This window comes from Cottoperca gobio, chromosome 1 (genome assembly GCF_900634415.1).
Source record: "Cottoperca gobio chromosome 1, fCotGob3.1, whole genome shotgun sequence".
NCBI classification, from domain to species: Eukaryota; Metazoa; Chordata; class Actinopteri; order Perciformes; family Bovichtidae; genus Cottoperca; species Cottoperca gobio.
Genome location: NC_041355.1, coordinates 16,433,292 through 16,457,561, shown reverse-complemented (window position 1 = coordinate 16,457,561; position 24,270 = coordinate 16,433,292). Strand labels below are relative to the sequence as shown.

At 40.1% G+C, this 24,270-nt stretch overlaps 5 protein-coding genes across 7 annotated transcripts in view; 2 read left to right on the top strand and 3 right to left on the bottom strand.

The window, feature by feature from the left end:
* The window catches only part of slx4 (SLX4 structure-specific endonuclease subunit homolog (S. cerevisiae)), a 15,510-nt gene extending 14,116 nt beyond the window's left edge, over positions 1-1,394 (top strand). Inside the window, exon 16 of the mRNA XM_029430498.1 lies at positions 773-1,394. Coding sequence (XP_029286358.1) covers positions 773-1,136 — 364 coding nt within the window. The 3' untranslated portion in view covers positions 1,137-1,394. The remainder of the gene's footprint in view (positions 1-772) is intronic.
* Positions 1,395-1,567: 173 nt separating this feature from the next.
* Positions 1,568-9,629, bottom strand: mcrip2 (MAPK regulated corepressor interacting protein 2). Its single transcript, XM_029434514.1, has 5 exons — positions 9,007-9,629; positions 8,762-8,831; positions 6,734-6,867; positions 2,912-3,019; positions 1,568-2,001 (listed from the first exon to the last, which is right to left on the bottom strand). Exons 1-5 carry the CDS (start codon positions 9,059-9,061, stop codon positions 1,931-1,933), a joined length of 438 nt encoding a protein of 145 aa, XP_029290374.1. The 5' UTR covers positions 9,062-9,629; the 3' UTR covers positions 1,568-1,930.
* Positions 9,630-11,440: 1,811 nt separating this feature from the next.
* gde1 (glycerophosphodiester phosphodiesterase 1) lies at positions 11,441-17,305 on the bottom strand. 2 transcript variants are annotated; one of them, XM_029435366.1, is made up of 6 exons: positions 17,036-17,305; positions 15,107-15,282; positions 13,946-14,051; positions 13,279-13,371; positions 12,202-12,413; positions 11,441-12,087 (listed from the first exon to the last, which is right to left on the bottom strand). In XM_029435366.1, the coding sequence occupies exons 1-6, from the start codon at positions 17,303-17,305 to the stop codon at positions 11,940-11,942; spliced, it is 1,005 nt and encodes a 334-aa protein (XP_029291226.1). In that variant the 3' UTR covers positions 11,441-11,939. The 2 variants fall into 2 exon arrangements, with proteins under 2 accessions (XP_029291226.1, XP_029291233.1); XM_029435373.1 differs by lacking the exon at positions 17,036-17,305 and adding an exon at positions 16,832-16,969 and having other exon boundaries at positions 11,940-12,087.
* On the top strand, positions 17,265-19,721 carry tmem186 (transmembrane protein 186). 2 transcript variants are annotated; one of them, XM_029435398.1, is made up of 2 exons: positions 17,265-17,599; positions 18,555-19,721. In XM_029435398.1, the coding sequence occupies exons 1-2, from the start codon at positions 17,558-17,560 to the stop codon at positions 19,212-19,214; spliced, it is 702 nt and encodes a 233-aa protein (XP_029291258.1). In that variant the 5' UTR covers positions 17,265-17,557; the 3' UTR covers positions 19,215-19,721. The 2 variants fall into 2 exon arrangements, with proteins under 2 accessions (XP_029291258.1, XP_029291266.1); XM_029435406.1 differs by lacking the exon at positions 17,265-17,599 and adding an exon at positions 17,853-18,002.
* A 238-nt stretch (positions 19,722-19,959) lies between these two features.
* On the bottom strand, positions 19,960-23,764 carry hmox2a (heme oxygenase 2a). The gene is given in 8 exon segments (XM_029435385.1): positions 19,960-20,414; positions 21,010-21,142; positions 21,300-21,623; positions 22,128-22,235; positions 22,237-22,296; positions 22,651-22,768; positions 22,904-23,010; positions 23,732-23,764. Coding segments are annotated over 7 exon segments (978 nt in total). The 5' UTR covers positions 23,732-23,764; the 3' UTR covers positions 19,960-20,286.
* Positions 23,765-24,270: the final 506 nt, after the last annotated feature.

Here is a 24,270-nt window from a genome sequence, read left to right as displayed (position 1 = left end):
GTCTCTCTGTCTCTCTCTGTCTTCTTCTCTCTCTGTCTCTCTCTCATCTGTCCTCTCTCCTCTCTTCTCTGTCTCTCTCTCTCTCTCTCTCTGTGGTCTCTCTCTATCTCTCCTCTCTCTCTCTCTCCTCTCTAGAGAGAGATATATGATAGACTATATATATGGGTATATATGGGTATATATGTAGATATATAGATATATGTATATAGGTATATATAATAAGGTATTACTATATATATATATAGAGGTTATATATATATGAGGTATATTAGATAATAGGTCTATAGATATTATATATATATACTAGAATATATGGAGTATAATATAGGTATATAGGAGATATAGGATTTGATGAGATAGGTATATAGATAGATAGGTAGATATAGAGGAGATTATGGAGAGAGAAGGATATGGATATATAGATAGATATGTAGGATGATTATATAGATGTAGGTATAATATTATATATATGTAGTTGTATATTATTATATATATATATATATGTATATATATATATATATGTATGTATGTATGTATGTGTGGTGTGTGTGTGTGTGGTGTGTGTGTGTATCTCTCTATCTATTCATTAGTCTTTTCTTGTTTAAGTGTTTTTAGTCGACATTGAGAACATTTTAAGATTTCATAGGAGAAATGCAACAATCCTCCCAGCTAGGGTTCTAAGACTGTATCGTCACATATGTTATTAGTAGCTTTGAAAAAAACTTCCATAAATACAGAATGGACGTCTAACCACTCCCTTCTCTGCAAGCAGGTCCAACCCAGAACTGTGCCTCTCCTCCGACTCAGACAGCGATGGCGGCATTACTGCCTCCCAGTCAGTGAACCGCCTTCAGGATCGCCTGCGGGCCGTGCGCTCCTTCATCCTGTCTGACTCCGGACTGTACAGTCAGATCCTCCAGTACCAGCCTCTGGTCTTGTCCCAGCTCCAGGAGCGACTGAAAGCAGCAGGGATCCGCCTGGGTGCCGCCAAGCTGGTGGACTATCTGGACTCCCAGTGCATCACCTTCACCACAGCCAAGCCGGGCCACTCCACAACCAGCCGCAGGCGGGGGAAGAAGACGGGCAACAGGACAAAGGCAGCGGGCAGGAAAAGAGCTGTTACAGCCAACATTTGAAACTGCAAGAAAGGTTTAACTGTGAGGTGGCAGGTTTATTTAAGCGCTTTGAACATTTGTCTGTAAATAACTTGAGGCAGAAGAGGCCGTGAGAACGTTTGTGTTTGGACAGCTGGCACTTGGCTGATTCCTGAAGAGTAGACTTTAACTATGTAAAGATACAAATGTTTCTTCACAGAAGGTTTTGTTATTTAAGTATTTCGTTTTAAATGTTGCATTATGAACCCACTGTGAAAATAAAAAAAAGCGGTTAATGTTGCTGTGGTCTATTGATTTTACAAACCCTCGGCATCTTGTGTGTGCGACGGTACAAAATAATAATCCCATCATTATCATGCATCAGAATACTGCACGTGTTTCAATGTCGGGTTTTATGGGAAACCTTTTACTGAATATGGCCTAATTAATTACAAATTCAATCACACAAGACATTTTTGAAAAAGATTTTTACTGTTTTTGCTCTTCAATCGATTTCTATCCAAAGATCAGCCAAGACGTACATACAGCCGAGAACACTTGGCTCACAACTTCTATCCGATACGTCGTTCACAGCAGCACAACCTCAAGTCAGCGCTGTCAAAGTTCAGTCAGGTCGCTGTTGTTGCATCAGCGGGGGGGTTGTGTTGTGCACCCAGTTTTCTCTACAGCAGCGTGAAGCATAAGGGCATCAAATCAGATTCAGAATAACGCACGACCCTTTCACAGCAGATCCTGGAGACTCACTCGCCTCCTCTTCGTCCTCACAATGGATCACCGACGCGGTGCTTCCTGTCCCGCCTCAAAGCCTCAGCCGGTCAAGACAGGTTGGCAATGTTGGCAAGGAAGCGCTGAGCCCACCACTCCTCCAGGTCTATGGGCACAAAGTCTGCGCAGACACCAGACATGGAATTAAAGAATAATCCACGCTTTGTCAATTAGTGTCACATGGATACCAAAGTCAAATTCATTTTAGATTCATGGGTTGATCTGTGCAACCAAGTATGAAAGTGTGTTCCTTTAATGAGTTACTAATTACAAAAAGATTGAACATTAATATGTTAAAACCAGACTCAGAGTCTCCAGCTGCTCTGAGGCTGTACTTTGAGCTGAATGCTAACAGGCTGATGTTTAGCAGGTATAATGAGTCTGTACATTAGCATGCTAACATTTGCTAATTAGCATTAATCTCAAAGTCCAGCTGAGACTGATGGGTATGTCATTCGTTTTGCAGGTATTTAGTCATAAACCAAAGTATTTCAATTTGTTTTCATTATTATTAATAATTAAAGTTATTACAATTCATTCAATTTGATATCAATTCATGAATCTTGAATCGGTCACAGCCTTTGAGGACAGTGAGCCGCAGAAGTAAACGGCGCAAACAGTTGTGTAAGACGAGACGTGACAATCAGCCGTCAGGGCTGGTTTATGTGGAGGAGCCCGGCTCTCATAGACCAAAGAAGAGTTAAAAATTAATGCAGACTATCACAACAGTTAACCTCTGGTTAAACAAAACACTGTGTGATTCCTGCGGAGATATGAGAGCAGCCTTTCCTCTGGTGTTTGAATAAGCAGGAATAATTACAACATGGTAGGAGGATTCAAAGTTCAGGGGGGTAACAAAGCAGGAAGGTTATCTCTTCGGCTGCAATGAAACAGAGTAGATTAGATTTAATGAGGGCGGATTTACTTTGTTTTATTCTTTGAAGGGTTGTATCAGGTGAATGAATGGGAACTGTGTGCTAATCAAAAATGATCCCTGTGTTTTAAAAAGTGGAGGTGGAGGAGGTACTTACTCTTCATTGCAGCACCAGGAGTCTTCTCAGTGTACTGAATGGGCCCCTGGCTGTCAGTTGAATCCCCACTGTCCCCGTCCCCCATCTTCTGCTCCACCTCCTGCCATGCTGCAAGAAAAAAGAAATGCATAATATATATATAATATATATGAATTAACTTAAATGCATAATTGGTCGGTTAGGAATCAAATATATAATATTATATATAATATAATATATATATATAATAATATTATATTATATATATAAAAAATAATATTATATATATAATATAACCTTGAGGCTTATTGCAATATATATATATATATATATATATATATATATATATATATATATATATATATATATATATAATATTATATATTACGACGTGTGCTTCATAAGATATGCAGACGTTACGTGACGTTAGACATACGTGAATACGGAATACGTAGGTGAATATTTACCTATGTAAATACCTACGTGACCATGTTAGAGGTACGTTAGATATAGGCTACGTCGGCTGACGGTGAACCCTACAGCCAACTTATTGATAACGAGTGGATAACCTATTCCTACCCTATGTTAACATTATGCCTGACGACGGAGTAACTTATTAAACGTGTTTCTACAGTACAGCTAGCGTTCAGCATGTTAGCCGTTCTCCAGCATCAGCATGACGTGAACCAGATGGCACTTTTCCAGCTCCGTTGTCCAGACGTTTTAAATAGGTAAGTGATACGCTATCAATGTTTGACATACGTGTAATAATTCGTTATGTATACGCAGTGGCGGGCCGTGCATTTCACACCTAGGCCTTCAGTGATGTCCTACACAGTCCTACCTGAATTATTCCCCCTCTTAATACCATCATTATGACGCCATGGCTCTAGAAACGCAGTATAACCGGGCGTTGCATCACCTTAACATAGTAGAGTACAACAGAGTTATATTAATATTTCCGAAGCATTTATAATCAATAAATCCGCATTTACAATTAAGAGTGTAAAACTACCAGCTTTAAGATCGCTAGGATACTGTCAAAACTTAAAATAAAAGGCGCTTTTAAGGGATTAGTCTACAAAGTTTTATTAAGTCCACTAAAAGTATGTGAGCTTTAACAAGTGTGTTCACTAAACAGCGCATTGTCGCACCTAAAGCAGTTTCATTTAAGAAACATGACGATGAAGAATAAAGACACAAAAACTATTCACTGAAAATAAAATAAAACAAACAAATAATTTGCATTTGTTCATGAGGATATATTTGCGACAGTGGTGAAAATGTATTCCTAGCCTTGAATGTCCACTTTGATAAAGGTTAAACCAAAGACAATTCAACAAGTCTCCTTGAGTACTTTTACTGCACAGCTGAGCCAGTGCGCTACACACATCTCTACATCTCTTGCAGAAGCATCAAACATTTTATATATGTCAAAAACAAAATGCTTGTTACTCACCAAAACAACTGATTATTTGAACACAAAATCCATCCTCCTTTCTTTCCTCAAGAAGACTTCAATGACTCTGTTGTAGTTTATCTGTGCATTTCAGTTCCATCAATAAGTCCTTTTCTATAGACATGGAGGCTAATGCTGAAAGCCGAGTCTGTCCAGTAGCATGTCTGCCATAAGTTTTAATTCGCTTTAAGGTCGAGAATGACCCGCTCGGCAGAAGCAGTGGACACAGGGATAGACTCGCTAGCGTCGGAGTTGGCCTTTCTCTTCTAACGATATCTAGCTTTTCTTGAAAAGTTTGTCTGGAAAATGGCGTTGTAATTATATCTGCGACCAAATCGATCTCTTCTCCTCCTTCAGCCATTGTGGGTTGAAAAAAAACAGCTTGTAGAAATCTACACAAATTAGCTCGTTCAAGTTTGCTAGCTCTGCATAGCTCTGCCTCTCAATAGTGTGTATCCAATCAAAAGACGTGCACGTGCTGACGTTATCGTACGCCTGCTAGCTGGCCCCGATGTCGCCAACTCGAAATCTGATTGGTTAACGCCACAGTTTTGTTCTTGTTCACTTTAAGCGACAGGCGCCCGCACTGTTGATTCTAAAGGCCTCAGGGACCCTGGCAACACATCATGGCTGAAATATGATTGGATAAAAGCTCTAACATAAAGGTCAGACCTCCAAATCTCCATCTGAGGCTGGAAGCAGCGCAACCAAGAGGAAAGCTATGAAATGAAGAGAATAGACTATGGGGAATAATTTAAAACATATTTGTGGAAAAAATATATCAAAATTAAATTTATATTCTGATGATGTTTAGGCCAGCAGAGAAGGCCTTGCTGGCCCTGACGGCCCACCACTGTGTATACGTCAGCTACAACACCGCTGTGGAAAGGTTGGACGTATTTGGACTCTGACACATTTTGAGCTAATTTTCATATACGCCGGCATGTTTCTGCCATACGGAACTGTGTATGTCTGGCGTGTTCGGCGTAACGTCTGCGTCCTTCAAACGATCACAACTTAACCTTAATTTATATCAACCTATTGCCGATATTTCGTAAAAATTACTTAGTCTATTATGTCAATAAAATATCATAGTAAATGTCATAGTATTGTATGTCATAAAAGTGAAAAAAGTCATATTAGAGTATGCTGTTAAAATGCAGTAAAAGAAAGTCATAGTATAGTCAAGAAGAAAAACAAAAGGATCAGTCGGTACCGGCAGCGGTCCCAGAGTAACTCAGAAGACTCTGCAACTCATTCATTTCCTCCTGGGCATGAAGTATAAACTTGAAAACGAGGCGAGTGGTAAAGAGCCGTGATTTTGAATCATTGTTGGGTTTTAATTACTATAACTCTTCTGAAGTAGTCCCCAAATGACACTTTGTTGAATTGTTGCAATTGTTAAATTTCCTTTGCGAGGCTTTGTTGAAGGTGTCTGTATATTCAGACACCTTTGTAACCTTGAGTAAATATGTGTACAAATATCAATATGTGCACAGAACTGTGGTTTCTGAGTTACTGTAACACTTCAGACTTCTGAGTAGTTACCAAGGAATTAGTAATAAACTAACTGATTATCTAACAATCAAAGAATATACAGCAGATAACGTGAAGTTAACTACACACCCGTACTATGAAGGATTTTGTGTGGTCCTTTTTCACACCACATCTGATGGTTTCTGTCAGGCTGTATCGTAAACACTGCTCCTGTGTAATGTTATACATTAACATAAAATAACAAAACAAATATGTTAATTAATTTAATTATCAATTAACATGCCTCTTATTTTGTTGTTAATTGAATAATATTTTGTCTATAAAATCTCAGAAGATACTGAAAACTGCAATTTCCCAGACTCTAAGGTGACGTCTTTAAAATTGCTTATTTTGTCTGACCAACGGTCAAAAACAGTCAGTTAACTATCATATAGTTATGTTATATAGTTATTAGCAGCTGCTAATCCTCACATTTTGCTGGCACTAGCAATAATTGGCACTAGCAATTGTTCTAAATCTTTCTAAAATAATCACTGAAATCAGATATAAAAATAGTTGCTGAATAACTTTCTGTTACTTAAATTGAAAAAGTACATCGTTAGGAACCCCTTATATTGGAAATGTTTCAAATGGTTTACATTGTGAAGCCACATCGACCAACCAGCGTTCCCTCTCAACAGTGCAGCTGCTCAGTCAGGAGGTTTGGTAAAGAAGTAAGAAAGAAGAGAGATTATCTGCCCACCACAATGTCCCAGTTTCCATCCTCACAACCTCTGACCTTGTAAGCTTATCTCCCAATGTCTAGCAGCTTCAGGATCGGCCCTGGAGGTCTGTCCTTGCGCTGGGACCCACATCCACTCCTCTACTACTTATCCTGCGACCCTCACCTTCATGCACAAATCTGACGTTCTCTTCATGTGCAGGAGTGAATCCCTCTGCTGGGCAGGCGTTCTTCTGTGTGGCTGCACCGTGGTAGCGTTTCCCGTTCAGACGATTGAACACGATCTTTGGGGGCGGAGAGCTACAGACATCAAGTGGAGATAATTAAAGAATGTCAGCTTGGGGATTTGGACAGCCTGAATCACAACCAAACACAAGCGTGCAATCTCACAGTGATGGGACAATTGATGCTAGTTGTAAGTTAATTTAAAAAGTCATGGTTGACTGACAGGTGTGTAAATGTGCTTTGTGTTGACAGCATGTAGTGATGCAAGGAGCTGCGAGAGGAATTAAGCATGAAGGTTCCTTCTTGACCTTTGACATAATAAGTTGACAAGACAAACAATAACTGCAAGCTTTTCCATATATCATAGTCTTCCTCAGCAGGGTTCAGTTCAGAGGAACTGATTTACACACAGATGGACATTTGCTGAGTTTTCACTTTGTTTACTTTGTGCTTAAAAGACCAAATGTTACTTTATTTATCTCAGAATGTCAATCAACAACTCCAATACACAATAGTAAGACCAGTAACACATCTTATATTTGCAATGCATTCTGGTCAATGGAGGCGTGCTGTTTGAACATAAATTGCCTTTGCTTCCTCTAGAATGGATTTCATGCTGTAAAGCTACATATAAATACTGATGAAGATATTAAGTCTAAAAAGAAGCCCCTACTCTGGCATTAAAATCTGAAGTTGAAGTGTACTGCTTAAATAATATAAAGTGCGTTGCACATATGTATTGCATTACATTGAGAGATGTTTCTAATATTTTGGCCTCCCCATTTGCATGAATGAAGTAGAGCTGCTGAAATAGACTGCACTGGATTTAGATGTACCAATTAACTGGCAAGTGAAGTATCTTGAGGTGATGTTGGTATTTCCGAGCAGCACCTGAACGAAGCACAGAGTCTTGTTTACAAAGCTACAGGAGGGCAGGTCGGGTCCAAGGTAACGAGACGGCTGAGCAGACAGTTAACACACTCCCAGCTTGAGTTTGGAAGTTTAAAATATATTTACAATCTAACATTTAAAAATGTGAAAGGTAAACATACAAGTCATTTTTTTTTTATGAAATAAATTCTGAACGGTCTGAGACTGCAAACTGAAACATTACAGTACCACTATAACAGAATGCAATGTTTTTTAGGTGTATGTATGTATATATATATATATATATATATATATATATATATGATCCTCCTGTATAAATACAATGAAAACTGCATTTACATTGGTTTATTTGGATTGAATAAATACAAAGTTTGCAGATAAAACGAGGGGATTTCTTTTGCAAACGTTTTTGTTTAAATGCAATGATATCCATAACAAAGAAGTGTCTGACTGTCATTGAAATATGCAATAAAGACATTAATAATTCTGTATGACCAACATTTTTATGTAATTCTAAAAAAATATTACAGAACCTGTGGAAACTGTTTAAAAGTGTGCTTATAAAGAAAAGATAGAACATATAAAACAAATAAAAATGTATCAGGATATTATGTTAACTACATATTTTGAATTAAATGATTGCACAGCTTATTTTAAATACAGATCTAAAATGCATGCATGTTTACATATGTGCAAAACAACATATTCACACTTAATGTTATGGAAATGGAAATATATAATAATGTAGAGTATGTCACCTTATATGCTTGATGTTTGCTGCATTTTTTCACATTTAACTTAAAATATGTGTGAAACAAATGTCTGAATTTCAAATATGTCCATATATGTAAAGCTATATGTCCCATTATTTAATATACATTTATGACCATATCAGATTTTAGTATGGGAAAATGAAGAGTCCGATAATGGATGCATAGACGTTACCGGAGTCACCGGTGTTACATGATCGCTCTGACGGCGCACATGCTCAGTATTCCGGGCCCAAGTAGCTCAAACAGCCCGCATAAAGGATGTTACAAAAAGCAACACTTAAACAAGACATAGAGCAGCTACTTACTTTGATGAGAGCCAAGACGTCGGCTTGAGCTTCAAATCGCTGAATTTGCTCTCGATTTGTTGTGTGGGACCTTTGAGACAAAATTCAGAGTTAATAGTTGTCATGCTCTGCACGGGTTCCCTTTAAACGCTCTGCATGTAAACACTGAACCATTTTTAAACTGCTGCGTTGCCCTAAAACTTCCCTTTTAATGGAATAAAAGCAATCTGATGTTACATTGCATCATGCTTTTAGAAGGCACTAACCTGTCCTCCGCTGTGTAACAAGTTTGCTGGGACCTCTGGTGATTGTGTACATCATGTGAACGCATATGTCTGCAGAGCTCGTGTTTAAAGATCTGTAGGTCTTCTTAATTATCAGGTGCGCATTGACTGTCAACTCTGCCACTTCCAGTCCTCTGTCCGCTCCTCCTGACGCAGCCACGCTGGGGACAAGATATTCGCAACGTGTCTTATTTTGTTCGCCGGGTCAGCTGCTCCAGAGTCGGCCTGAAGCTTGCACGAGACTCGCTGTGACTTGATGCACGCTGTGCGTTAATACTGCTGCACCTCCTAACCAGCAGGTGTTCAGCCGTAATGAACCGACGTCCGCTGTTTCTGCGAGAGGTTGCGTGTAGGTCATCCAAGGAGAAACCGGCCTCACAAGCCGGGGATCCGTCAGTCAGAGGTGGGACCTTGTGGTTCCTGATGTCCGAGGACAGTGACACTCCGGGCCGGACACTGTAGCCGCTCTGCTCTGCTGATGCTGCGGTACTGACTGAGACACCCTGGCTGTGTGACAGAATACAAGGACACTACTACACGCTTTGATATTTTCATCAGGACGGAAAGCTACAATGCTTGGCCAGTGTCAAGCCAGACAGAATGAAAAGCAGGACTTCCGGAACTTTCAAAATAAAATCTTTATTTATTTTAATTAGTCATGTTTTATTTGTTCAGAAGACAGCAGTTATAATAAAACATTGAGGTTATCTAGAATGAACAGGACACGGTTTCTGAAAAAATACAAATTTCAATTATTTTATCATCGCAGATTAAATTCCTTTCATCTTCATGATGTTAGGGTTTCAATAAAACCCTTTCTGTAGGGCGAGATACCACAGGACACAACTAATGAGTGAAAAGATACAGTATATTGTGTTGTGTGTTTTGGGTTAACAAATAAAACTGCATAAAAAACGACAGTATTTCACTTGTTTTTTTAGTTTCTTACAATCGCTTACTTTTTGGGGCTTTTACTTTGAAGTTAGTCTCGTTATTTCCGCTCTTGTTGTTTATGTTTATCTCTGGTCGGCTTTACGGCGCGGGGTAACCCCCCTCAGTGACGTCACTGCACGCCCCCCGTAGGGGAGCGATCACCTTTCACCTAATAATTATTAAACCAAACGCGTTGATTGATAAATGTATATGAAATTGAAATACAACTTGTTCTGCAGTTATTTAATAATAACTTACAGCCAGACGAAAATGGACAATTTTCGCTCATATTTCTAAACACTGACAAAATGCATGGTGTGACACAAAAGGTTATAAAAACTAATTCCCCCCCCCCCCCCCCCCCCCCCCCCCATTTCTTTCAACTTCAGTTTTAGGCCATGCACTGTAGCAAACATAAAAGTGCATATATTGCTGCATACCCTTGTAACTTCCCTGTAAGATATTAGATACATTAGCCTACATATATCTAGGATCTAAGAGTTGTCTTTGTCTTTCAGCTGAAAATCAATGAGTGACTCCACACTCAGTGTGAGCTGTCTGTGGTTACATATTCAATCATATCAAATAGTCATGAATTATTTATTCCGCTTTAAGCAACAGCAAAATAAGTATTTCACATTTTCCTATTTAAATGGTCAAGTCTTAGATTAAATTAATCATAAATCAAATGCAGAGATTGATATGTGGGTCAAAAAGCTTACAAACAGAAGTACTGTAGCTTTCTTATCTACTTATTTCAGACCACTGTCAAGTCTGAAAACCTTTCTAATGGTGAATTTAACTTGTCAAACACAAATATAATTACCATTAATAATGGCGGCATTCTATTAGGTTTTCCAGTTCCCTGATATTGAAGATGCCGACTCACTGGCATAACTTATTTACACACCTAAATGCAACATAGACATCTTTAGTGTCATTTCTTACACCTGAGCTTCTCCTGCTATTGCACGTCTGCTGTAGGAAAGGTCTATTTTCTGTTATACAGTGTACAGCGTCTGTGAGGTACTGCTGCCTTATGTTTTAGAATTCAGTCAGTTGTCATTTCTACAGATCTATTCCTGTTTTAAAGCCTTATTCCTACCCATGTCACCGCTCATCTCTTACTGTTCCTTTGCGCTGTCCTACTGTGTCTCCATAAACAGTACTGTGCTACTAAAAATTGTACTGGAGACTTAATTCTAATTCCTCATTTCGTAACTAAACAGGAGCGTAAAAGCTTGTGGTTACATCAGATGGATTTGACAGAAGAAAGATGAAATGGTACTGGAGTCACTGATGTCTGCTCTTGTGTTCACCGGGGTCCAGAAGTTTAACACGATGAAACCAAATCAAACAAAGGTCAAATCATTTCTTCAAAATGCTCAGGCATTGAAAACTAATATTAGAAGCTTCTTTTTCAGAACCTAAAGAACAACAATACCACAAAGAAGAAGTCATGCAAGGTCAACAACTCACCATCTGTATGCCAAGTATTATTTTATTCTACATTTCAGTTCCATATGCACTTTTGTCAAAGATATAAAATGTTTATTTATATAAGTTCTAGAATCCTTTTTTGCATGAGAGATAGAAATCATTGCTGGGTAGATTACATCGGACTAATGACATCTACTGAGTAAAAGCACCGACAGCGTATGAAACTGTACTGTAGGTCTTGAAAGACTCTAAAAAATTAGAGTCCTGAGTTGGTGAATACAGCACGTATTATAGACACGCATTTCCAAAATGTCTATAAATGCATGTCCTGCCTCTTGTTATGAAGTCTAGCATCCAGTCTGGTCAGTTTGATGGCTTCACAATGTGACAGTGTGCATGGGAATAAAAGAGTGGCACATGTTCTCTTACCTGATGCCACATTGTGGGTCACGAGCAGACATTGAAATGGTGCTTTCATATGGATCTGATCACTTTAATGAGTACGTGTGTGAACACTTCCTGTGTTTGGGTTCATGCGTTTCTCAGTAATGGGGTTCACAGTCTTCCACCAGGCTGTCTGTGATGTAGTTGACTTGCAGCAGCTCCTGGTAGTAATCTTTCTCCGCTTTTGTGTTGACTGTCCATGCTACCACTTCCACCCCCCTCTGGGCCCAGTACTGGGCATAGTCCCTGCAGACAGAAACACAGAAACTCAGTTATGCAGGTAAACAGCCTGTGATCCAAATAACTAGCCTCAGTCTTCGAGTTACAATGAGAGAATACGCCTCAGCTGTTGAAACTCACGGTGAGACACAGTTCTTCTGTATAAGGAAGGCTGAGATGCCACAGAACTTCCACAGCACGTGATGGTGTGCCCAGTCCAACGCCATGTCCATTACTGTCATCCAATGGTGTTTCCATAGCGACGAGAAACGCGGGGCACCGTCTCCTAACCGACTCAGGCTCCATGGCCGGTGGGTCAACGCTGTGACGACTTCTGGGTCGCTCTGCCTCATCTGAGATTAAGTATAGGTGAATGTTAGCAAAAATGATAAATACAACAGCATTGCAATACATGACAGCAATGTGAGCAACTAGTTTAGTTTATCTAATCAGTACCAGTATGCTGAGTGGGGAGTGGAAAGCGAGACACAAAGCGAGACACAAAGCGAGACACAAAGCGAGACACAAAGCCAGCCTTTTGTCTATCTTTTTCCCAATGTGGTTGTAACAATATGCACATGTTTGTACCAGACTGTTCGGTGTACGATCTCTGGCTCAAATTGAACCAATTAACCAAAGATGTTGCATTTGCAGAAAACTAAATTCAGTCCTGTTACTTGGATCCAGTAAACCTGTCAATTGTTGTCTGTTAGGTAATCCATACTGGTCAGGTACCCCAGCTTGTATAGCTAGCATTGTTGATGCAACAGAGATGATGAGCCAGAGCTCAAGCATTGAGCAAAATGATAAAATGTGCATACTGGCATTGTTCAGTCAAAGTCTCTGGAAATATGGTAAACATGCAAACTCCTTTGTAACAGTGTCACCTGAGGTGCAAGTACATCCTCTCATCGTGCTCAGGCTACATATTCAATCATAGACAACATGGAACTATAGCTTGTGGTCCAAGTGCTTGAGCCCGGCTATAATATAGTGTTTATGCAGGCAACTTGGGCCTTGTGACCAGAACAAACCATTTTGTTTGTACCATGTGTGCAGGCTTGTTATCCAATCTTATTAAAAGGTTCACGGTCTCATTTATTAACAGTCCCCTTTTGTTCCACAGCAGCTCGACTGTCAAACTCAGCAAATCTGACGTTGTTCAGGTACAGTATACTACAGGCCGAACACTCAACAAAGTTGAAAGAGCCCTCTTACCCTGTAGATGACTTTGGGCTCGAAGGAGCACACGATGCTGCTGTTGTAGAGGACTGGATGCTTTTTATACAATTCTTTAAGGGCTGCAGCTGCCTGGGAGGAGGGGGGGACAAAAACACATGGTTATTGCAGGACAGTCAAGTGTGTGTGTGTGTGTGTGTGTGTGTGTGTGTGTGTGTGTGTGTGTGTGTGTGTGTGTGTGTGTGTGTGTGTGTGTGAGACCATTTGGTGGTAACTAGCAGCTGTGTATGTGTAGATGCACTGCTGTGGGCCCTGAACTCAACAATGTTGCTGCCTAGAACAACAACTGCAGGTCTGCATTCCACATTTCGTCTCAAAGTGCTCAGTAAGGAAAGTACACTGATGCATGAATATTTAATTTAGCTTGTGCAGAATTAAATTGGTACAAACACTGAAGTTTAAGTGGCATTGAGTAAATGACTAATGTGCATCCTTCAGCAACGAGTTGCAACACTGACTGTTGTATCTGGCTCAGTTTGTGATGAACATTGTGTACTCGGGCACAGTATAAGATAGCTTTGGACTGTAACAATTACTAATCTTTTCATTATGCAATGCTGACCACGTACAAATCAATTAAATCAACAAGTATGACATATTGCAAATAGTAAACTCTTGTTTAGTTTGTTAGTTTGACTGGCTGCACCTCATCTGGATGACCTTTGACGTCAAAGTAGATGGTGAGCTGCAGTTTGATGCATTCCTCCACCGCCTCCTCCAGAGTCGGGATCTTCTCTCCAGCAAATGTCTCCCTGGTGACGAAGGACAAAAATGTTTCAGTGCGATCACAGGCTCACATGCATATCATGCTTTTTCAAACAAATGTACAGTTTACGTGGGAAACATTACACTTTTGATCAGAGATACATCTAACCTGCATGTGAGGCTGTCCATTAGTCTCTGTATATAAAGACTCTTAGCATCTGTCTGGGTAACACCGGGTCATACAGTAACTACAAGGGCCCCCATGTGATTATAATACCAATCTGTCTTTAGGTCATTTAGGGGGATTAGGTCAATTGTCTACACTACAGTATGAAGTACACTACATTAATGTCTAATGTGCACATTAGACATTTAAAAAACAACTCTACTTTTCACTCAGTTAGACTTTCTAGTTTAAATCTTGCAGTGGGAATGCTCTGGAATCTAGAGCTAGAACTCAAATGCAAACACCAGAGTCGAGATGGTGTTTGCATTTACGTGTTGCATCCTAACTTCTTATCTTTGAGTGACTGTTTTGCATTTTACTTTCTTCTTTTGTTTGTTCCGAAGCAAGCCGTTTTTAGAAACCTGTGAGCTATTTGTCTCACCTACACAGCACCCCGTCTGTATTAATAGCAACTTGCCTCTTGTTTCTCGAGTGATTTTAGAAAGCAATGTGTTAAATGTATTTTTAACATCTCCTTTTAGTGTTTTCTTACAAATGTCTTTGAACCCTCCAATATCCATGCACACAGAGTATCACCATCAAACATCTCCACATTAACTGTCATATTGATGATTCAGCATCCCCAACAGCTGGACATGAACTATATATTATTTGAACTGCTGCTAAAAGGCAGCAAGTTGCAACTAGACATAAGTCACAAAGCACTAAAATATAATGTAGCCAACAGTATTCAACTCTTTAAACCTCCAGCTAGCCAGGAAAACATGCATGACTGGTTTTTCTTGCAGACACACCTCCTGACTTTTAGCTAAAAGACCGCTCCCCCCCTCCCTTTACTGTTATCTTTTCCCCAAAAAATGTTCAGTCCGTCTGCATACTTGTATGTACATTCCTAGCTATATCCTTCTTTCTTACATGAGTCGATGTTTAGCAGCTGCGTCCAGTTTACCCAGTTCGGACAGTCTCATCTGGCTGAGTGGTCCCGACCCGTTGGTGGTCCGGTCCACAGTCTCATCGTGCATCAGTATTGGGACACCGTCGGCAGAGAACTCCAGGTCTAACTCCACGCCTGTCGCCCCGTTCTTACTGGCCTGGAGAAGAAAAGATAAGAGGGTTGGAAGCAAAGTATTTCAGATGGTCAAATGTTAAGAATCAGTCGGAGCTTTAGCCTCACTCACTTTGACTTTATATAAAAAGATATACATGTGCTGGGCTTATATATCAGCGGATATTATCGTACTGGTTATTGACAGGCTTTTTATTCAAATTAATAATAATAATAATAATAATAATAATAATAATAATAATAAAATTACTGTTCAGTACACATTGTTAATTAAAAAAATAATAATGTTAGTGGAATGAAAATGACAGTATTGGTGGGACCATAGTGGTTCTTAAGTTTCTCAGTAAGTCATATACTGTTAATATACAGTTCAATGAATGGCAGTATGGATCTGCTAAATGTTAACAATGAATGTTACAATGCAAGTCCTGAAATTGTGATTCCTATTAATAATACAAATGTTACTTCCTTGCATTTGACATAACTATGGCAACATTTTTCAATTCAGTAAGGCAGACCAGTCAGAGGTTAATGTTACTATGTTACTGCAAAGAGCCACATCATACACAAAGTCACAGATGCGCACCCCCCCCCCTTCTCTCAGCCGTTCTCTGTGCTCCCTCTCTCTCTCTCACATAGACAACATTTAAATCTAAAACTTTACACACACACACACACACACTTATTGTAAATGTCACCATAATATTGACAGAAATTTAATTAAACCTCTCCTACCAGTATTCAGAGGCCAGTTATTATCAACAATGAACATTATGTGCACTCTCACACACAAACTCTCAGTAAAAAAAAATGTGAAAACGTTTTTTTATCTTCCTATGCATGTTGCTTCTTTAAATTAGTGGGACTTCGGACATTCCTTGCCTTGAACAATCCTCCTCAAATCTGGCTTGTATTCTGTTGTGGTCACTCGAAGCAATTCTTTCACATGTGTGTCAGTCAGACAGATCGATACTTTGATTGCACGTGTTTCAGGGTAGATAGCACCGACTCTATGTTGACAAACATTGATAGTAGCTTGAGTGCAGCCCGTTTGACATTGGGATATTTTTTCCATTGGCACAGTTTTCCAGAACTCAAGGGTCCCTTCCCTCAGAACAGGTTTCAACAGGTCTTCCTCAGAAAGTTCAATCATCTCCAACTGGGCCACCGCCTCGTCCGTGACTAGCGCATACCTGTCAACCCTCCCGTTTTTCCCGGGGTTATCCCGGGAAAAAATAGGCCTAATTAAAAAAAGTGTAAAGTGACCTCCGGTAGCGCAGGTGGTAGTATTATGTTTAACTTTAGCTGAAAACCGTTATCCGCCAGTAAACACACAGAAGAAGAAAACAGCAACAACAACACAGAAGAAGAAAACACACGGATGAGAGTCACAGTGAACGGGAGATAGATGGAGACGCAGCTGTACCTGCCAAACAAGTTAACACTTTATGCAAGTACCTGCCAAACAAGTACCTATGCAAGTACTGCAAGTACACTTTATGGACTCTTGGGCCACATCACAATTAGACGCACTGTCATGCTCTCACACTGACACCACACATACACACACTCACAAATACAACTCGATATGAACTGAAGAGCCGCATGAAACTTGGCAAAGCCGCGGGTTGGCCACCCCTGCAGTAAGGGATGAAGAAGACCGTTCAGCCTCCGGTGGTAGTGTGCCCCTAGTCGCCGCTGGTAACACGGTGTTGGAGGCTGTGAGTGAGAACCACCTAAGGACATGCGAAGAAAAAAGCCCCCGACCCTCCTCTCACCTCCCGGATAGCTACTATCGTGTTCTCCGGTGCGTCATGCCCACCGCCCCGGTGAGCGACCACAGACACCTTCCCGGGGCCCACCGCGCCCTTGTCCGGGTGCAGCACCTGCCGGGCTCGGCTGGTCGGTACCTGGGGGAACCGGAACATAGCCAGAAAGAGGTAGAGCGAGACGGTGAGGGCGGTTGTCCACACCGGGCTCCGGGACCCCAGCAGGACCACCACGAAGACCACCGAGTACAGGGTGACTTCATCTCCCAGCTGCAGCATTGTTATCCCCTTTTATCGTTCTGACTGTCAAATAACAGAAAGTAGCCTGTCAGTTTAACATTAGCTCACGTTAGCTACCCGCCCTGCTAAGTGTAGGCTCTTCAGACGCCCTGTCAGAGATACAAAGGTCATGCTGGGCAGTCTGCAACTGCTCAGTTGACACGTGAAGCAGGAACAGTTGTCCGTTAACGCTGCACTCTGTCTGCGGCGGATGTGACAACTCTGCCGCAAGTAACATGTCGCTTCTGCAAGATGAAATATAGTTTGCAGCAAAAGGTACAGGTTCGGGTTCAGGTGAGATTATAATAAAATCTCAATTAGATTTATCCAAAGGTATAATTTACAATATTTCCGCAAGGGGGCAGACGGGCAAACACAATTTAAAACACGGTTGTTAAGTACATCCGGGTCATTCTTTAAAACATATTTTATATTATTTATTTTTACTAAAAAGTATCAATACGAAAATATAAAAGATACTGCATTCAAGCCCTGCGTTCTAATTTTTATTTGAGTAAAAGTGAAGATGTTATTATCAAAATTAAAGTATTTATTACGCATAACATCCGGGTCAGATTGTGTCCGTCATGTTAGCTAACAGCTCTCAAAGTGTTGCCTTTGGTATGTCTGTTATTTCCAAAAATAAGATTCGTGTTTCTATGTTTTCCCTCTTCTATTAATCCTCTCGTCGGTCATGGTGAGCCCCCTTCTTTCTCAATTTGTAGCTGCACCAGCTAACTGCTGCTTTGCCTTGAATGTATGACAGCTCAGTCAGGAGTTTTCTACTTTGTTCAAATCTGATTAATACATACTTACTCAGTAGTTGTTAAATGGCTGATTGTTATTTATGTCTACTTCACTTCTAATCAAAACAAAACGGGTGCATGTGCTTATTGCTTATATTCATCTGCTCATACATTAACCCAACTAGCTGCAAGAGGATTCCTCCTTGGGGACTGACCTTAGGGAAACCGTTAAACAACAACATCACAAGTGCAAATGCAAGCCACAAATCCCGAAGATGTTCAGTTTACTGACATACAAGATTAAGAAATATTTCTTAATATATAAAGAATAATTCATTTATGACATGATGAAACCAGGGACCTATTGCATCTTTGCTTGAAAAAAGATAAATTAATTATCAAAGTTTTTTGCAGATACATTTTCTGCCAATTGACTAATCAATGAATCAGCAAGTTGTTTTGGCTCTTGTGAAATATGAAATGTATCTGTTATTTTTCTACAGATCAGGTCAGTGCTGCAGCGCAGGTTAACCTCCCACATCCTGTCCTGTAACAGAGGATCATGTCTACTCACAGGTCGGATACCTTATGGTGTTCAGCCTCATTCACCAGGCCACACACCTATCCAGCAGAGCTTCCACGTACCCCTGATACCTAAAATCACAGCCCTGGTCAGGTACTCTGACTTGCCCACACCGGAGTACACTGTGATTTACACAATGCCTCACATTAGGCTCCTCAGAGCCATGTCCAGGCTCAAACTGCTCCAAACTGCCATCACCATGGCCATCTTACCACCAGTGTACTTCTTCTACCTCCGGGGAGACGTCCCCTTTTTTCTTGTCAGCTACACTACGGTGACGGCACTGTTCGCTGGCGTCATGCTGTACACTGCCAGTCACTTCTTCAGGAGTGTTGTGGGGAGGATGTACCTGGACCAGTCTCAGACCACCCTCAAATTGTCCCACCTCACCTTCTGGGGCAGGCGCCATGACATCTTCCTGCCTGTGTCAGATGTTATGACAATTGGGGATACAGGGGACTCCATAAACGAGAAGATATTGAAATTTAAGAGATTCAGCAGTCCACAGACGATGTATTTCTCCACTTATTTTGGACGTGTAGTGGACAAACAGGGTTTTGAGAAGGTGTTTGGAACTTGATAATGATAGTTTGTTCAAAATGAACAGATTGGGACGTTGATAGTCAACAGTGAATCTTTCTAATTATGTTCAAAATATAATGAGGATCGGTTCTACGTAAAAAACAAGATAATACAGTGGAAGACTGTTGCTGGTATAACCTGTGATTGAGATGTTAGTTGTTATCGGTCTGATATGTCCATCGTGAATAACAAGCTCATTCATTATTTTGGGGAAGTTTGTGATTGACGAGGAAGGATGCATATTTGCCGGCCTCAGCAGGACTGTGGCCTTTAGAGTGGAACAACAACAAGTGACGAGTGTTGCCAGTAATATGTTGAGTACGCAGAGGACTTTGGTACCAGACCAAAGTCATGTCTCTTAATATGTGAAGCCGAAAAAATTAAATCAAAGTCTTCTTGGTACAAATTTGGTTGTCTTATTTTTTTACAAGCTGAAATAGTCGTGTTGCATCTTAACAGTGTTAAATTGATGTTATGGGATAATACAATAAACCTGCAACTACAATGTAACTTGTAACAGTGTATTGTTTATTACAGTATTCTCACTTTTATGTTAACCTTTAAATGTTTCCTGAAGGCACAGAAGCAGAGACAACACAAAACAACATGTGACTCATTTTCATATTGAATACATACAAATAATAATAAAATAAAGTCATATAGGGGAGATTATTTACTCAATATTTCTACATGAAAAAATAAATGATGAGAAATCCAATATGCATATTACCACTGAATAAAGCATACAGAGCAAATGCATCATAACGTCTCTGTCGGCTCTTTATGTTTCACTGCTAGTCACACTACAAATGTATGTTCCACATAGAAAATAAATGAGGGAAAATAAGAATAAATTAATACCGTAACAGCTATTAAAACGCAAAATGTCAATGAGAAAATGTTACAAATGTTTGCTGCAAAACCTTATCTCAACATGTTCAGTTCCTACTTTCTTTTTTGCTACTTGTCGACGGTATATGATTGAAACTGAAGATAATAAAGTTTGTTAGTATGCAACAGTGTCCTCTGCTCTTTGCTCAGAGATGATAGCAGAACGAGTGTGTCAGCGTTCACAGAAGGTACCAGGCAGCGAATCCAGCAAAGAAAGCCACACAGGCGGCCAGAGCCATCTGACAGGGTGGATGACTGAGAAGCGTCATGGCTAACTGGCAGGCGAAGGTGGGATTTCCACTGGCAACTAGATGGGAGGTGATGGAGGAGGTGATGGATGGAGAGCAGACAAAAATAATAAATGAGGAAGCTTGCCATCATGAACAAGTCATTTCATGGATTTCAACACCTTCAATGTCGCTACAATATGTAGCTCTCGGCTCCTGACGCCTGCATAATTCAAGCTATTAAGTAGGTTTCATCCTTTCATCACTTAACTCTCTACAATGCAGAGAGCTGAGTTTGTAAAACTGTTGTCAAACACTCAATATGTTAAGTTATTCTACTTTCTCTAAAATATATATATATTTCTTAGAGAATTACATTTAATTTCAGAATGAAACTCTTGATGTTCATTAAATGTACTTGTGCCGAAAATATTCAATACATCTCAGTTAAAAGGCACTAACTGTACTGGAGCACAAGTATCCTGAAGCTAATTCACTTATTATTTCATAAATGTACTGTAAGGTATACAGTCTATAAGTGATGTTTGTACCATGACTATCAATTTTTCCATTTAGTTTTCTAATATAAATACTTTTTAGATGATGCATATTTGCAGGCCTCATTTTCTTGGCCTCAGTTTCTTTCATACCTGAACCCTTCAAATGATGTCTTACCCATTTTTGCTGCATAGTAGGGACACTTGTTGATATCACCTCCCTCCATGATCTCTGCATGACCGTGTCCAAATCCTGCATCTTGGACTTCTTCTTTAATGGTCTTCCCAATCTCTTCAAGCTCTGTAAAAACCTGTTTTCAGAATAAAAGTAGATTTGTGTCTTAACTTTATCTTTTCCTCCCAAATAACATATCTTCTTGTCAACTTTCTTTTCTGCATTGCGTTTTCTCAATCATTGTGATTTTTGGGCACATCTGTTGTCAGCACTCTCCTCCCTGCTGCCCTCACCATCATGTTAAAACCAAAGGCCCGGTTGGACTCGTCGACAATCCTCCCTTTGGTCTCAGCGTCCAATTCCAGCTCGTTCATCCTGCTTCGGTAAAGCTGCTTGAAACCCTTGTGACTGTGGATACCTTCAAACTGGTAGAAGTTGAGACCCTCGCCTGTTGAAGGGAGCTTCAGTGCCCTCAGGGCCACTTTCTTGAGGATCTGTCCACCTGAGAGGTCACCCATGTAGCGGGTGTAGGAGTGGGCCACCAGCAGCACCGGGTCATTCTGTCCCACCTCGTGGATGCGGTCCACGTAAGGCTTGGTGCCTGCAGAGAGGCTGATCTGTGAGAGAGAATGGCTATGAAAGTTTCAAGTTGCGTCACAAAAATTGCTGTTGTGTCATCATGATGAGAAGTTTTTTGGGTTTTAATCCATTTTATAATATTATCAGTAAAAAAACAGACATCTAATGCTGTAGCACTGTGATCAAATTCAGGTTTTTGCGAGAGGGAAGCTGTAATTAAAAGGAAACTGGCTGTGGCTCAGGAGGCAGAGTGATTGTCCACCAGTCAATAGGTTGAGAGTTTGACGCCCTGCAGTTCTAAGTGTCAAAGTAAATAGCTACATAACTCCATATTGCTCATGAGTGTTTGTGGCCCTTTATCATTACTTCTGATATGTGCTTTGAGTGGTCTATATAAAATCCATTTACCTAGGGCAGAATTTTCAATCACACTAGCTCATGTCTGAATTCCAGGCACCAGGTGATTAATGGTCCAGAATAGGCCTCCTTGTAACCTTTATGTCCTGAGACTGACAGGCAGCCTCTGTGTGCTTTCTGCTGACCTGGCTCTCCCAGTCCTCTCCATAGAAGTACTCAAGGTCCCGGGCCAGAGCCTCGCGCCGATGCAGCTCTGCGGGGAAATAGATTGGGGCGATGTGAGGATGGTCCTTCATTCTTCTCAATCTCCTCCTCTATGGCCATGTAGACGAAGTATAGAGCTGCTGTGCCCCTCTGGCAACAGAAGCAGAGAAAGAGAAAAAAAATGGCACATGAATAAAATGGTAACAAATTCAAATCAAATTGGTGAAGTGACATTTTGAAAATGTCTTTGGCAATATAGTTTCATGGCAAACGAATGACTGATAGGCAAAGCGGAGTCCGAGAGCAAAACAGTGAGAAATAACTGATTAACTTACTGCAAATATACGCAATGGTTAATATTCTTATTTTACTACTTTTCAAATTACAGGTGCCGTCCTGGTGCCTGCTGTTAGTTTGTTACTCTGCTAACAGACATTTTTGCCAACATCATTAAATGTTGAACTTATTATGTGAACAACAATGTAAGAGGCTTTGGAAGACAACCTTAAACAGCTCCCTCTTGATGCAGCCTCGGAGGAAATCTTTAACAAACTGGCAGTTCTCTGCTCTGTCGTGGGCCTCCTTGGTCCCCTCAGCTAACATCTCGGACAGGTCGGTGGGGCTTGGTGGAACAGAGAGGGAGAGAGAGAAGGGGGGACTGAAATAAACACCTGCGCCATTTACCTCCGGTTTAAATAATTCCCACAATGTGCCAGTGCCAGATCAAAACACTGATCACTGGGGTTTTCCTCCATACCTAAGAACTTCGTCATCATCATCCACAACAATCCTTGCCCCTCCATTCGTCATACCATTGGATCTGGGCTGTGACGTCAACTTGGTTTCCATCTGGCTGGTTGTCATCTTAAGAGAGCAGGTGAGACACAAAGTTATATCAATCCTGGACAAAACTGTTCAGCTCTTATTATTTAAAAATATATATATACTGTACATATTTTTTATGATATATTTAATCATATTTGTATTGTAATTTCTCATATTTTATTTATGCTTCTTGACTGTTTGCAGTACTTGCTTTTTTACACCAAAGCAAAGTCATAAAACCTCTTGTATATGTATGCAACAGTGATGTGTGTCACTAAAACTGTGGAAAAGAAAAGGATAACTGCTGGAGATAAATCAAGTGTACTTCATGAAACATGTCAATATAATTACCTTTTAGAAATACATCGGTCCTAAGTATAGGCTTAACAATGTCTATAAAAGTATTATATTTCCCTGTTAGCTAATTAAACGCCAGGTGCACATTGCAGTTATTTAGGAGCTACGGTGGCAATAATTACTGCATTGTTGTTATAAAACATTATCTTATTAACATAAGTATAATATAGTTATGTTTGTCAAAATAAGTCGAAGCAAAGAGTTGACATTGGTGGACAGTTACAAAACTGTCACAGCACGTTTTCGGCAGCCACAGTTACGTCCAGGTTTCTTGACACCATAAACTTTTTTAAATGACTCTCTGTCTGTGTAAACATGAACACATACTTATTATTATTATTATTATTATTATTATTATTGTTATTAACGTATATTTGAAAAAGACAACGAAAAGCTGTTTTACCTTCTTAAAATACTGCCTTCATATAGCAGCGCGTCGCAAGACAGCAGACTGTGCACAGGAGGTGTGGTTTCTATGACAACAAGCCAATCAGAGTTCCTCGTGCAGAGAGGAGCCACGTTGATTGGTTAGATTGACAGATTTTACACCAATCAGATTTCTCATCACAGAAACGAGGCGGGCCTCATCCGAAGCATGTGTTGATTATAAATATAGGCCAAATTGAAATTGTATTATCTTACGATAACAATATTTTCTTAGTTAAAAATCTTGGCATTTAGGCTGGTAATCATCCTTAATAATACAATAGTTTCTCTTATTTGTTCATGTAGAGAATGTTCATGTTGTGTTCATTGAAATAAACTGCTGAACTGTTTTAAATGAAAACCTACCTGCAGACATACACTTCATTGTCCAAACCTGAATTTACTGATCTGCACGCAGTTTTCATTTTACCCATGGACGTATATACATCATAGACTCTATAACATAGATATATATCCATCCATCCCCCCACGCATCTCCACCCTCTGTACTGTACT